This window comes from Primulina tabacum, chromosome 13, assembly GCF_025594145.1.
Source record: "Primulina tabacum isolate GXHZ01 chromosome 13, ASM2559414v2, whole genome shotgun sequence".
Classification (NCBI taxonomy): Eukaryota; Viridiplantae; Streptophyta; class Magnoliopsida; order Lamiales; family Gesneriaceae; genus Primulina; species Primulina tabacum.
This window is the reverse complement of record NC_134562.1, coordinates 13,018,792-13,032,710: the sequence shown is the minus strand read 5'-3', so window position 1 is coordinate 13,032,710 and position 13,919 is coordinate 13,018,792. Positions and strand designations below refer to the sequence as shown.

The following is a 13,919-nucleotide window of genomic DNA, read 5'->3' as shown; positions in this document are numbered from 1 at the left end:
CCTTCTTTGTGGATACGATATCGGACTCACCGAATTATACTACTTGTGGACAACCTGCTCTTGGGAGTGCAACAATCACAGCCGCATCAGAGCATGAGCAGTTATGGGACTGGTAAAGAATTAGAAGGAAGGAATTCAAGTTCTGGATGTTCAAGCCCATTAGTGTTCCTTTGTATTTCTTAGTGATGTTTGTACTTTTTCGCTTACGCAACCCCTGTATTTTTCATTTCATGTAAAGACAATGGAATTTTATGAACTAGACTGGTATTTGGCTATTTTCTACGAGGCTTATTGTTATTTGATTAACGATGCCGGATGTCACCGACGCCTCGGTCTCGGGACGTGACATTTTACGTGTGGGTTGAGTCCTGAGTCTACTGGTACGTCCTAAGTGGATCTATTAAATTCAGGAGTCGTATGTATTTGTATGCACTTTAGGGGCTGTTTTGGGTTTAATTTTTATGATGTTGTGACAGCATGTCCGAGGACGATCCAACGAGTTTCACGAAGTTCGTAAGTGTGTAAGACGTGCAAAGTAATTATTTTTGAAGTATGCGATTTATTTTATTTTAAGAATTATTTTTATAATAAATCATATAATAAGAAACTTTTTAATTTTTCAGCAAATATCAAAGTAGTATTATTTTAAGTAACGGGTCGTCACAGCTGTCTGAGACCATCTCGGGCACCCTACCCATGCCCCATTATTTGCATCGTACTATCTGAGCAGTTCGGGCAGCCCGGTTCCTGAACAATTCGAGCCTTGCCCCTTTAAAATTTTATTATTATTATTTTTAAAACTGGGGAGGGAGCATATAGCCTGCCAAGAACAGTTTCGGTCAATCGCAAAAAAAATATTTTTTTGTTTCAAAAATATTTTCAGAGGCTTTGATTATAAATTTCAAACACGGTTAGAAATAAAATATTCAACATTATTTAAACAATAAAATTCATATAATTAAGAAAAAATCGACTCTGATACAATGTTGGAGTACCGTTTCTCGCACCCAAAACGCATCAGAAATTTAAAATTTTAATTTTGACATTCAAAACGTTCTTTGGGCGTCAAATGATTAAAACATCTATAGAGTGTTTAGAAAATGTTGGATATCAAATGAGTCCGAGATAAGTGGAATTGGTGCTTCTTGTAAATCTCTACAAACGGATCTTCTTTCTTATAATCGCCTAATAAAGTCCACGATTGGATATTAGATTCTTTGTTTAAATCGCACTAGAAATCTTAAACAATTTTACGTCAAGACAGGATCGCCGGGGGGGTGGGGGGGGTGAGATTTTGAGTGGAGGAAATTGTGTACAAAAAATGTCTTTTTATATAACCCTTGATGAAATATTTATAGAATTTGATTCCTTATCATATAATAAGTTCTTCTCCTGTTAGGATTAATAATCTTAATCTCTTAGGAATCTTATTTTCTTAATTAATTAAAATTCTCATGTTCTATATATCATGTAAAATTAACTCTTGATAATGCATAATATACACATATATTTATATCTCCGTATATATATATTTACATTAATACAATTGTACATATATATACACATATGTACATGTATAGACATACATATAAAATTAAATAATCATTATTTAATTAAAAATTAATTAATCGATTTTAAACCATCTAAAATATTCCATTAGAATCATGTACATATAATAATCATCACTAATAATATTATTATTTAATTAGTAGATTCTAAATTTACTAAATAAATAATTATGAATTCATTATAATTCTGATCGATTGTCAGACAGCGTCGATGTACCGAGTGTGCAAATATTGTTCACATAATGAAAATTTAAAATTGAAAATTTCGAAAATCAAAATTTCTATTGATCAATTATTGATAGCTAGTATGTGAGGCCCGGGGCCGAAGAGGGCGGGGGGTGATTGCCGGTGCCATGAGGTTGCACGGACAATGAGCGGCTCCTGGCAGGCTTCTAGGTGGAGGGAACATGAATGAACCGATTCCACACCGGAATGAGAGAGATTCCGAGACTGTTCAATGTAATGGACTGTACAGTTGAAGAGGACATAAAGGATTTGATTTGTACTACTCATATCACGAAGATGCATCTTCTTTTCGGTAGCTCATCACATAAGAACTCCAAAGTTAAACGTGCTTGACTTGGGGCAATTTTGGGATGGGTGACCCCTGGGAAGTTTCCTAGGATGCGTGTGAGTGAGGACATAAGAACGCTGGAAAGACCCGTCTTGATACAGTGAGGACAGTCATCGAATCTGGGGCGTTATATAGTAGTTTTGTGAACTCCTTCACCAAAACAAGCAGTTTCACTCTCATTACAAAATTAGCAGAAGCTAACTTCAACGGGAAAAAAAAATCCGATACTTCTGTGACCATCAATGGTTCAGGGATACAGCTGGTCATGAGTTCACAACTCATGTGATGGAGAATAATATTTATTCATATTCGAGCTTACCCTAATTAGCATCATTGTTTTCATCAACACCTTGATCTAGAATGTCATATCTCAAATCTGATTGCACCCATCGGATCATAGTAAAAATATTTAGTAACATCGCCTTATTATATCATAGGTATCATTGATAGTTCCTGCAAGAACCTTAAGTTATTGTTAACATACATTACGGTCTTTTTTCAACTCATATATCACAATCAAAAATCTGCAACCATATTGGTATATCGAGAGTTGCATTTGAATTCGATAAGATATGATGTATTTTTTATTAATAATATTGACATCGTATGTAAAACTGAGAAAACACTTTTCCCTAAAACAAATTCTTGCTTCGACCAAAGAGTGTGATGACCCTTAACGGAGTAGGTACACAGATCAAAATTCATGCTAGTACGTAAAGCCTCTACGTTGTCTCAAGTCAAATGACTAATGGTGTACAATCATAACCACGTACTATTTCACTCGATAAGTTATAATCACTTGTACAGTCCAAGAGAGGGTTGTTCGGTGCATCATCAAATGATCACGCATATGTATTAATGAACATCTTCATGCACTTACCAATGAAACAATGTGTTTACATTATAGATGTTAGTCTCAAGCTCAAGCTACATTTATCCTTACTTTAGACGGCTGATTCAACTAGGAACCGGTTTAGAATATACTGTACATTTTCTAATGAGCTTCATTATTTTACGTTGAGAGACAGACCTCATAGTACATTTTGCATATTCAAGAATTTTATCTATAAATCTTACATGAGTATACAGATAAAATAAATGTTATGATTGGATAAAACTGTAAAATATCATTATAATAAATATTATTTTTACTTGAGAGTTAATAAAACTCAAGCCACAAATTGACTCGCTGGGCACCTATTTTAACAAGCACATGCCATTTCCTTTTTCACTTGAAATGGATTCTCTCGTCTAAATTTTAATTGTTATTTTGGGAGTTGACTCGCAATCTGACTATGATTCTTGCCATCATGTCAGAAATTTCGATTGGACTCCGGCACACTTAGGGCATCCACAATGGTGGATATAATACATGCCACGTCATCCAAATATCCTCTCCATCTAAATATTCACCACTGCACACTATTGATCTGTGTGTCAGAGCAATACCCGGTTACAAATTTGTAACCGGATATTGCAATTTTTTTTAAAATTTCTTCAAGCCAGCGTGAGTTTCACGCTGACTTGAGACACGTGCGTGCATTGCACTCGTGCGTCAAAACCTGTAGTGGACAATTAAATGGAATCTAGGATCGACCAAGCTTGGGTCGACGAAAACATTGGTCGACCAAAACAAAACATTGTTGGTCGACCATTTGGTGGACCAATTGTTGGAAATGGTCGACCAATTGTTGGTCGACCGGTTATCATTTAAAACATTGGTCGATTATTTGGTCAATTAAGAACGTTAGGTTTTGAACGTTAGGTCAATTAAGAACGTTTGGTTGATTATTTGGTCAATTGTTTTTTCTGCACAACTTTATTTTCTCTAATCAATTAAGAACGTTGGGTTTTGAACGTTGGGTAACGTTGGAATTTTAGTCTATAAATACATAAGTTTTTAAGAAATTAAAATTCATATTTTCAACATCCTACATACATATTTCTCCATTCCAAAATTTTTTTAGTGATCTTTTGAACTCTCCAAATATCGACGAAAATTCAAGTGGAGAAAATTCTCGAGTTCATCCGAGTGTCCAACATCCTCCATTTCCATTTCTTACAAAGCAACCACAGAATTTGCAACATTTTCCATATCCACCACCATATTTTTTTAACGCCCCTCTACCTCCGTGGAATACATGCCCCCCAGAATATTGGCAGAGTAGCCAATATTTTGTGCAAGTTCCATCTCATGGAATTAATTCTGTTCAATCACCGGGGCTTCAATCAACTGAATCGAGAAGGGCTAGTGTTGATGCAAGTGATAGTGATAAAGGGGTAGAAACACCTTACGAATTCCGAAATTCACAATTTCCTACTTTGTCGTCTCAAATAAGACTTGAAAATATTACTCTCAATCACGCAAGCGAGACGGGCCAAGATTCAGATGGAGATCATGACAAGCGAAAAGCGTGGACAATAGCAGATGATAAGCTCCTTGCAGCAAATATTTGGTTGGTGGGATATTTGATTGTGAAATATGAGATATTTGAGTACAAAAATATTTGATTGATGATGTGGATTATGTGATCCACAAATATTTGAAGGAAATATTTTTCTTATTGTGGATGGCCTTATCACCAAGAAAATACATATGCCGTTGTGCTAGATAATGCTGCTTTTGATAAGATGCATCTCGAAAGATGTTTACTGAAGACTCTCTTGACACTCATATTCATGGTCTCTATGAATTAGACTAGATTGGATATCCCTTGAGACTTGCCCTTCAAGTGATTCGAAATCATACTGGTACTAGTTTTATAGAGGTTTTGGTATAATCGCTTTATCTAGGGTTTAAATTTTTCGCAAAACAGCCATGGCTCCATACCTAAAAACAGCCATGGCTCCATACCTACCGAGTATTCGTAGAAGATTCGCACCTTCATAGGATGTCATAAAACTCAACTTTTACAAGCCAACATAAGAGGACAACAAGTTATAAATTCCAACTTGATAGGTCATGCGTAATAGGGCGAAATGGTCTTCGTCCTTTCCAATAGAATTTTAAGATTTGGAGTCCAAGCAAAATTAGTAATGATACATTTCGAAACAAACTTGAGGTAAGATGAAATATACTGCCAACATCTTGTATAGCAAATTCACTTGACTAACAAATACAGGTCTTAGTGTAAGAATCACAGGGACCAAAATATATATAAATGGATAAAAACACATATTCCAAAAACAAATCTGATCTTTATCTGATTGCAAGAATTTGCAAACCTCAGCAAAAAATAGCCACAACAACAGCAGATTACAGATATAGTGCCCACAAAGTTAACTATACAATCACAATAACTGCCACTCGAATCGTTCTTCCAAAAGGTTAGCTTAACTTCGATATCCTCGATTTTTATGGCAGTGATTTCCAAGGAGGGGTTTTAAGGACTATGTCAGAAGCATACCAATCATTTCCACTCGATTTCAACTAGTTAGCGACAGTCGATTTCTTGCCACAACCAAAGAGTAAATGGCATGCTTGTAATTATACAAACAACAACGAAGGGTAAGTTTAAGAACATCAGAAGGATGAAGCGTGAATTACGTGGTTTGTGCAAAACCATGCCTTGATGCTGCAATTGGGCTATTTGTCATTGTGCGTTGCGTCCTGACCCGCTTCTTGATAAGGTCCTGCAAACAATTTCAGCGAGATAGTCGAGAATCAGATGCTAAAACACATTCTAAGATCTAAAGGAAACAATGGTTCAAAAGCAGCATAAATTTGAAACAGTGCAACAGCGGACCACCTAGAAAACACTAATGGGCATACCTTCCAGGGAGGAACTGAGAAGTGTTGAGTGAATTCTTAGTGGCATTTCCGAGTCGTTTAGTCCTATTTTCATGTTCTTTTTCCACCCGCATGGCAGCCACTTCCTTCTCCATCGAGGCCACTTCCCTTCTCATCTTTTTAGCCTCGACTTCCATGGCTTTGGTTAATGTTTCCACCTTCTTTGCCAGCATCTGATCGAAAGCAAGACAAGTATTTTTGAAAAGAATATATAATATAAGTTGTCATAGCAATTAACAACACAATGGAAGAAAATCAACCTCAATTGCATCATCCTTGTCTTTAAGACTCTGATCTTTTTCAAGAGCAGCTTTCCTCAATGCAACCACTTCTTTCTGTAATAGATCATATAATAACCCAGGAACAGAATCTTCTTTCTCAGTTGTTTGTATATCACTGGTATTTTCGTTTTGACTTCCTTTCCACAAAGTATTTTGTGTCTCGCCATCCTTAGTTCCATCACAGGACTGGCTTTGTTTGAAATTTGGCCCTAATCCATTTAAGAGAATTTTCCCACGGTCCAAAGATCTGGAACCACCATCAAATGACTTTGATGTCCCTTTTGCATGTTTCAACACTGAACTACTCCCATAAGATCTCATCTGAAAAGATGGTGACCTCTTGGGTAGAAAGCCATTGGAAGTCAATTTGGGAACATTTTCTGCTCCACCAAGTGATTGTCGTCTTGAAGGACCGTTGCTTAAGCTTCTTCCATCAGGCGCAGGCGTGGTGCTACGCATAGCAATGTTTGGTGATCTCAAAGTCTCTTCGAGAACTTTAAGTCGCGATTGATATTTTTCCTAAAGGGCAGGATGACATGTTATTTAAACTTGAAGAAAGAATTATATACTTTTTTGGAAAAAGAAATATATCAGATTAACCATAAATAAGTAAATTACTTTCAATTGGGCTTCAGACTTAGCAGCTCGCTCAGTAATGGCAAGCTTGTCTCGTAGTTGTTGCATCTCACCCTATAACAAAACTACAGTGAGAACAGATCTAGCAAGAGAAGTAACAAGTTCAATAATTTCGAAAGCATGGATAATTAAAGACACAGGCGAAGAGAAAAAATTAACCTGTAAGAATCTTCTTTCTTCGAGCCATTGTTTCACAGGCATCACCTTGTCGTTAGCGTCTTTCCATTCGTTTGCTACCACAGTTGCCACTCTATTGGCAGTTACTTTAGCTCGAGCCAGCTCTCTATCAAGAATTTTTCTTTCCTCCTGAATGGATCAGAAACAAATACCAGATGCCTATCATGGTTTCATAATACCATATTGTCATAGGGAAGCAAGAGTTAGTATGTGTGTGTATGGTATATTACATTCATCTCCTGAACTTTCCGCTGGTAATCACGAACAGCATTGGCTGCAGCACCACCAGCAAGAACAGCCTCTTCCAGGTCACCAACAGTTTGAGTAAGCTTTTCAACCTCTGCAACCTTCTGGCGATGCATTCTGTCCAAGATCTTGTTCTCTTCCTGCTCAATCGAGAAATACCTCGTGTTAGAGAAAAAATAAGTGATTGGCAGTATTTAATAGAAATGGTCCCTACTATCAAAGAGTGTGAAAGATTACATAACCTGGCAAATTTCAATCTGCTTCATCAATTCTTGATTCTTGTTTTGAAGATCGTCCACCATAGAAGCCTTTGCCAATGCTACTTGCACAGTCCTCTCTGACTCGAGTAGTGCGGCCTCTTTTGACTTGGTAAGCCTGTCCAATGCTTTGTTATCATCCTGCAGCTTTGCAATCTGGAAAACAGAAGGCCAACTAAGATTAAGAATTGCTCCAGAAATGAAATTTGTCAAAGAAAAAGGTAGCTGAAACAAAATTGCATTCCAGAACAAACCTCCAGTCGGGAAAGCTTGAGTTCCGCCTCCAAGGGAGCCAGGATAGCTTCAATGGGAGGCATATCATCATCCTTTTGAGCAGCGTGAACTCTACGAAGAGTCGCTTCTGCAGCAAATTGAGCTGCCATTGAAGCCTTCTTTTCATCATTAATTCTTTTAATTTCAAGATTCTGCCCAGAACAAATGCCCATGTAATCACATGTAAGTAATAAAAAAGCACCGGCATAACGGGCAGGGGTTCCAGCCTGTACCTTGTTTTCTAGGTTAGATTCTGTTAATTTGAGCTTCCCCTCCACTTTAGCTAACTCTTCAGTAAGCTGAAGTGAAATAAGCAACCACAGCTTTCTTTAAAACTCATGTGCAAAGCTTCATGCAACTCATAAAGGAGGAAGACAACCAGGGGAAGGGGAAAGGGAGTACAATTGAAATAGAACACTCACTTCTAAAGAAGAAAGACAAAATCAAATAGTTTGCACACATTAAAAGTGATAATACATTTCGAAAAAGCAAAAATTCAAACCGGACTTTATCTCTTTGACCATGGTTCATGTATGTATGTATTCTCATGAACGAACCATATTCAGCAACATTTTCATATTTTACCACAGAAGGGAATCATTTGCCAAACTGAGACAAAGAACATATGCTATGGAATCTCTCGCTGGCACGAGTAAGCTTTCAGAATTTTAAATTCTTAACACAATTTTCTTTCAGCTGTTGGATAATATTATCAAAGTCAACTTCAAGTGCCCTTGAAATGCATTGGAATGGCATTTGAAGGGCCTAATCAAAATAATTGTTTGATGTACAATCCACTAATTACAGCTGAATGCTTTCAAAACAAATCAGCTGAACTAAGCTACAAAACAATGAACAGTGAGGAATAACTTGAATGGAGGAATCTTTTCCCTTTATTTTATACCACTAAGATAGAACAAAGCAAGAATTTTTCCACCACATTTCTAAGTTATTCATCTCGTACAATTTGCACTATTTTTGCTAACCCTATTGAATTCCTTAGAGGCTAAAGCAAATAATCTCTTCCAGAACTAAGGCTTGTGCCAAGGGCATGAGACCGGGAATTTAATCTGTTCTTCCTATATTTTCTCTATGATAAACCACCAAATAAGCATTCACATTCACTAAGCCTAAATTGGTTCAAATGGTAGACAAATACCTAAATATCTTCAAATATCAGTTATCACAAATATCAACCATATGACCCGGAAAAGTAACACTCCTCTTGTAACGTCTGAAAACCCGAACACACTAACCACATGCATGCATGAAAACTAATTATAATTTATTTAAATACTTGGTCAAAAGATATGTTTAAGTATCGGTATGATTTAATGAATATTTAACCGAATGTTATGAATGTGAACTTTCTGCAGTCGAATACGCGATGTATTGCAAGGGCGAGAGAACCAGAGACGATTTTGATAAGGTTTCTATTTTTAGAAATTTAGAAATGGAAAACTTGGGAATTAGTAACGGAGTAACCCAAAATAGGAAAGCGGCAAATTTATTTATATTAAGGGACAAACTTAATCGTTAAAGAACTTTTGGCTACAAAATAAGAAGTTTCGGATTTACGATACTAGAAACGAGGGGCACCAAATATTTTTTAATATTGTTGGGACTTTTAGTGGAGTAATAATGTATTTAATTAATTCTTTAATGGGCTAGATTAATAAAGATTTAGTTAATAAAAATTAGGACCTTTAATCTAACCTAAAGCCCACTTAACAACTTAATGATCTAATTAAATAAAACTCTGGCCACCCTACACCCCTCACACACGTCTCTCACACCACCAGCACACACAACACACACACTAAACCCTAAGGAGCCGAACACTAGAGGAGAGGAAGGAAGGAAGTTTTGCGTTCCATTCGTCTCTCGTCACGCCGTCGTTCTAATTTCGTAAGCGTAAAAGAACAAGACATGTTTTCAAACCTTTTATGATGAATTAACTATGCATGCTTTAGAAGAAAAAAAAACTACTAGTGTAAATTAAATAAAATTAGAAGTCAGGGTCGTTTCACCTCTGATGAACTCTGACATCAAACTTAAACTTTAACATACACGAAAATTTTTTATACAGACCTATTATAGTTTTCCAACATAAAAAATCAAAAAAGTTCAAGAAACGTCATTAGGAAAAAAAGAAAACAATGCACTCCTAGCTAACTGTAGTGTAGAATTCTTTAACATAAAAACTAAAACTTCAAAACAAAGTTACCTCTTCCACAGCCTTCTCACGAAGCCGCTCGGATAACCTCAACGCCTTGATTTGAGACTGGGCTTCGCCTAATTCCCTCTCCTTATCTGCAAACCACCACAAAACCCAGGTAAAAAGTCGTCGATTCCGCATTGAACAATTAGTAGACACCGAATCTCATAAATTACTGGAACAACACGCGCGCACAAAAACGAAGGCGGTTTAAAACAAATCCAAGCGCGAATCTAGTGGATCCAGCTAGGAAGACTGACCTCTGACTTCATTCTCGAGGCGATTGAGCTCCATCTTCACCGGATCCGAACCATGAAGCAAGTTTATAAAATCGTCCGCATCCAAGCTCGGCCGCACGGCCACTCTCCGCCGTGAAGACGACGTTTTGACTCCCTCCTTAAACGAGCCCGACATCGCAAGAGGCGTCCTTTCCGGCGCATTCTCTCCTGAATTCATCTCCGGCGCCACAGAGACACGTCCTTCACCGGAAACCTCCGCCATGACCGATCTGCTAGCTTCACAACTCACGCATCAAGCGCACAAAACGTCCAAATCTACAAAATCACAAGAATGCTCGTAAAAACATTGGCGAACACCAATCAAAGCCAGTGAAATACGCTCAAACAGAGAGGAAAGAGAGAGTTTTACAGAGAGTTCCGAAGATACGAGTGCTCATATGATAGAGCGATATTCGAGTTCGAATTGATGTGATTTCTTTTCCTTTGTTCGTTTCACTCTCTCTCTAAAAACAAAAAGGGTGTGTGTGCCTGTGTGAGAGATAAAGTATGACTTCACTAAAGCAGAGGACTGTGTGTCAAATATCCCAAATAGCCCCCCAATCATGTTTCTTATTGCGATACATCGTAGAGGAATTCGTGAAAAGGTTGAGGTCAGTTTCGTCATGTGGATTGTTTTTCCCGTAAAACCAGTGAAGACATGAAAGAGCTTTAATTCATCGGTAAATTTCAGAAAAATGTTTACTTCAGTGTTTCAATTAAAATTCAATATTTAAACATATTTTGTTACGAATCAGTATCTGACAAATTCATATTTTTAGTTTTAATTTTTATAAAGAAAAATTTACATTTTTATTTTTTATTATTTAAATAAATATATTATTTTATCCACAAAAATTATATATGTCTTCTCTATTTAAAATATAATTTTAAAAAAATATTGTTTCTCAATTATCATAGAATAAAAATAAATGCTTATTTTGACATACAAAGTACTTATTATGGGGTTTTATATACTTGATTTTGCTCTTTAAATACTCCAAATATATAAGAAAATACTATATTTTCGAGCATTCACCATAAATTCAGTCATTGTTGATCTTTTCACGAAAAATGTATTAGGATGACTTATTCATGTCATTTTATTTTAAAAAAAAACACATTGTCATCACTCATCAAGAAATAAGATTAAATATTTATTTTGACGTACAAATACCTATTTTGAAGTTTCAAATACTTGATTTGACTCTTTGAATACTCCAAATGTGTAAAAAAATACTTGATCTTCAAGTTATCACAATTAATTCAATAATTATTGGTCTTTTCATTGAAAATACATTAAGATGACTTATTCATGTCATCTAATTTTTGAAAAAACACAATTTCTCACTCATTGTTGAATTAGAAAAAGTACTTATTTTGATCGATAAAATACCTATTTTGGGGTTCCACATATTTATTTGGCTATTTGAATACTTCAAATGTGTAAAAAAATTGTAACGACCCTTTACTGGCCTAGTGGACCGCCCATACGGCCCACTACCCCGATCGACCCAAGGCTATCGCGATCTTGGGCTCCCTCAAAGGGGTCTTTTCCCTCACGGGCTTTCCATAGGCGTCGTACGGGTTACTCATAGGATCTCCCCCTCCCTACCAAGGGGTTTCTTTCGCCTCCCATGACTCGATCCCATGACCTATAGGATAAGTACAATGATATCAAGAGGTCCTGGTAGCTCAATTGGTACCAGGACTCTTGATATCAATGTACTTATTCTATACTGGCCCAACTGGTACCAAGTCTCTTTGAGCAATGTACTTATGCCAGGAGGTCGTGGGTTCGAGACTTGGAGAGGTATCACTCCACCAACCTGGTGTGGAGAGTCCTATGAGTAATGACGCATGTGGAAAGCCCGTGAGGAAAAAGGCCCCAGTGGGAACCCAAGACGGGACAAGGCCCCTGAGGGAGCCCAAGATCGGGATAGCCTATGGTCGTTACAAAAATACTTAAGTTTCAATTAATATTAAGTGACTTTTGATGGTGTCATTTGTGAAGTTAAAATATGATACTTAAATTGGTACAAATAGTATCTAATTAGAGTATATAAATACATGATTTTATTCCGTAAATACTTTTATCCAATTATTTGATGATGTCAAAATATAATTTGATGTTAATATTAAGTGACACCAATGATGATATTCGTGAAGTAAAAATGTGATACCTAAATTATTACAAATAATACATAATTCGAGTCCATAAATACTTGATTTTACATTTTAAATACTCACATTCGATTGAGTATGTCAAAATATATAGTTCAAAGATAATATTGAATGTTCTTTGATGATGAGATTTGTGAATAAAAAACGTGCTATCTAAATTGGTACAAATAGTACCTAATTTGATTACACATATACTTGATTTTACCTTTTTAAGACTCAATTTTGATTATTTTGAGATATAAAAAAATATAGTTTCAAGTAATATTGAGTGACTTTTGATGTGTCATTTGTGAAGTTGAAATGTGATACCTAAATTAGTACAAAAAGTATATAATTCGAGTATACCAATACTTAATTTTACTCCCTAAATGAGAACTACTTAATTTGAGTTTGCAAATACTTGATTTCGTAAATGAGATACTCATAATATGTATTAAAATACTGGATATTCGAATAAGAAACCTAAGTTCACCAAGTTTTGGTATTTTTATAGAAGATACATTTGGATGACATATACATCTCATTTAATATTTAAAAAAAAAATTCTCAACTAAGAATGAAAATTTAAAGTACTTATTTTTACTTGAGAAGTACCTAATTTGAGTTTGCAAATACTTGATTTCGTAAATGAGATAATCACAATATGTATTAAAATACTGGATATTCGAATAGGCAACGTAAGTTCACCAAGTATTGATATTTCCATGGAATAAGCATTTTGATGACATATTCATCTTATTTAATATTTTTTTTGTAAAAGAAAAAACAAATTCCCAATTAAGCATGTAAATTTTAAAGTACTTATTTTTATTTGAGAAGTACCTGATTTGAGATTGTAAATATTTGATTTGGTACATGAGATACTCATAATATGTAATAGAATACTGGATATTTGAATATGCAATGTAAGCTCACCAAGTGTTTATCTTTCCTTGGAAGATGCATTTGGATGACATATTCATCTCGTTTAATATTTTTTTTTGTATAAAAAAAAAAACAAATTCCCAACTAAGTATTGAAATTTTAAAATACTTAGTTTTATTTGAGAAGTATCTAATTTGAATTTGCAAATACTTGATATCTTGAATGAGATACTCACAATATGTATTAAAATACTGGATATTCGAATAGATAATGTAAGTTCACCAAGTATTGTTCTTTCCATGGAAGATGCATTGATACGAAGAGTATCTAAATTGGTGAAGTTAAAATATGATAGCTAAATTGGTACAAAGACTATCTAATGCGGGTTCACAAATATTTGATTTTACACCCTAAATACTTAAATCCAACTATTTGGGGATGTCAAATTATATAGTTTGAAGTTAATATTGAGTGATCTTTGATAATAACATTCGTGAAGTAAAAATGTGATACCTAAATTAATACAAATAATACCTAATACGAGTCCATAAATACTTGATTTTACCATTTAAATAC

General features: G+C 35.4%; 1 protein-coding gene across 1 annotated transcript; it reads right to left on the bottom strand.

The window, feature by feature from the left end:
• Positions 1-5,267: 5,267 nt before the first annotated feature.
• LOC142522366 (microtubule-associated protein 70-1-like) lies at positions 5,268-10,810 on the bottom strand. The gene is made up of 12 exons (XM_075625696.1): positions 10,669-10,810; positions 10,281-10,574; positions 10,030-10,115; positions 8,036-8,101; positions 7,784-7,954; positions 7,515-7,685; positions 7,257-7,412; positions 7,009-7,155; positions 6,832-6,903; positions 6,193-6,732; positions 5,915-6,105; positions 5,268-5,775 (listed from the first exon to the last, which is right to left on the bottom strand). Exons 2-12 carry the CDS (start codon positions 10,519-10,521, stop codon positions 5,736-5,738), a joined length of 1,881 nt encoding a protein of 626 aa, XP_075481811.1. The 5' UTR covers positions 10,522-10,574; positions 10,669-10,810; the 3' UTR covers positions 5,268-5,735.
• Between the last annotated feature and the right edge of the window lie 3,109 nt (positions 10,811-13,919).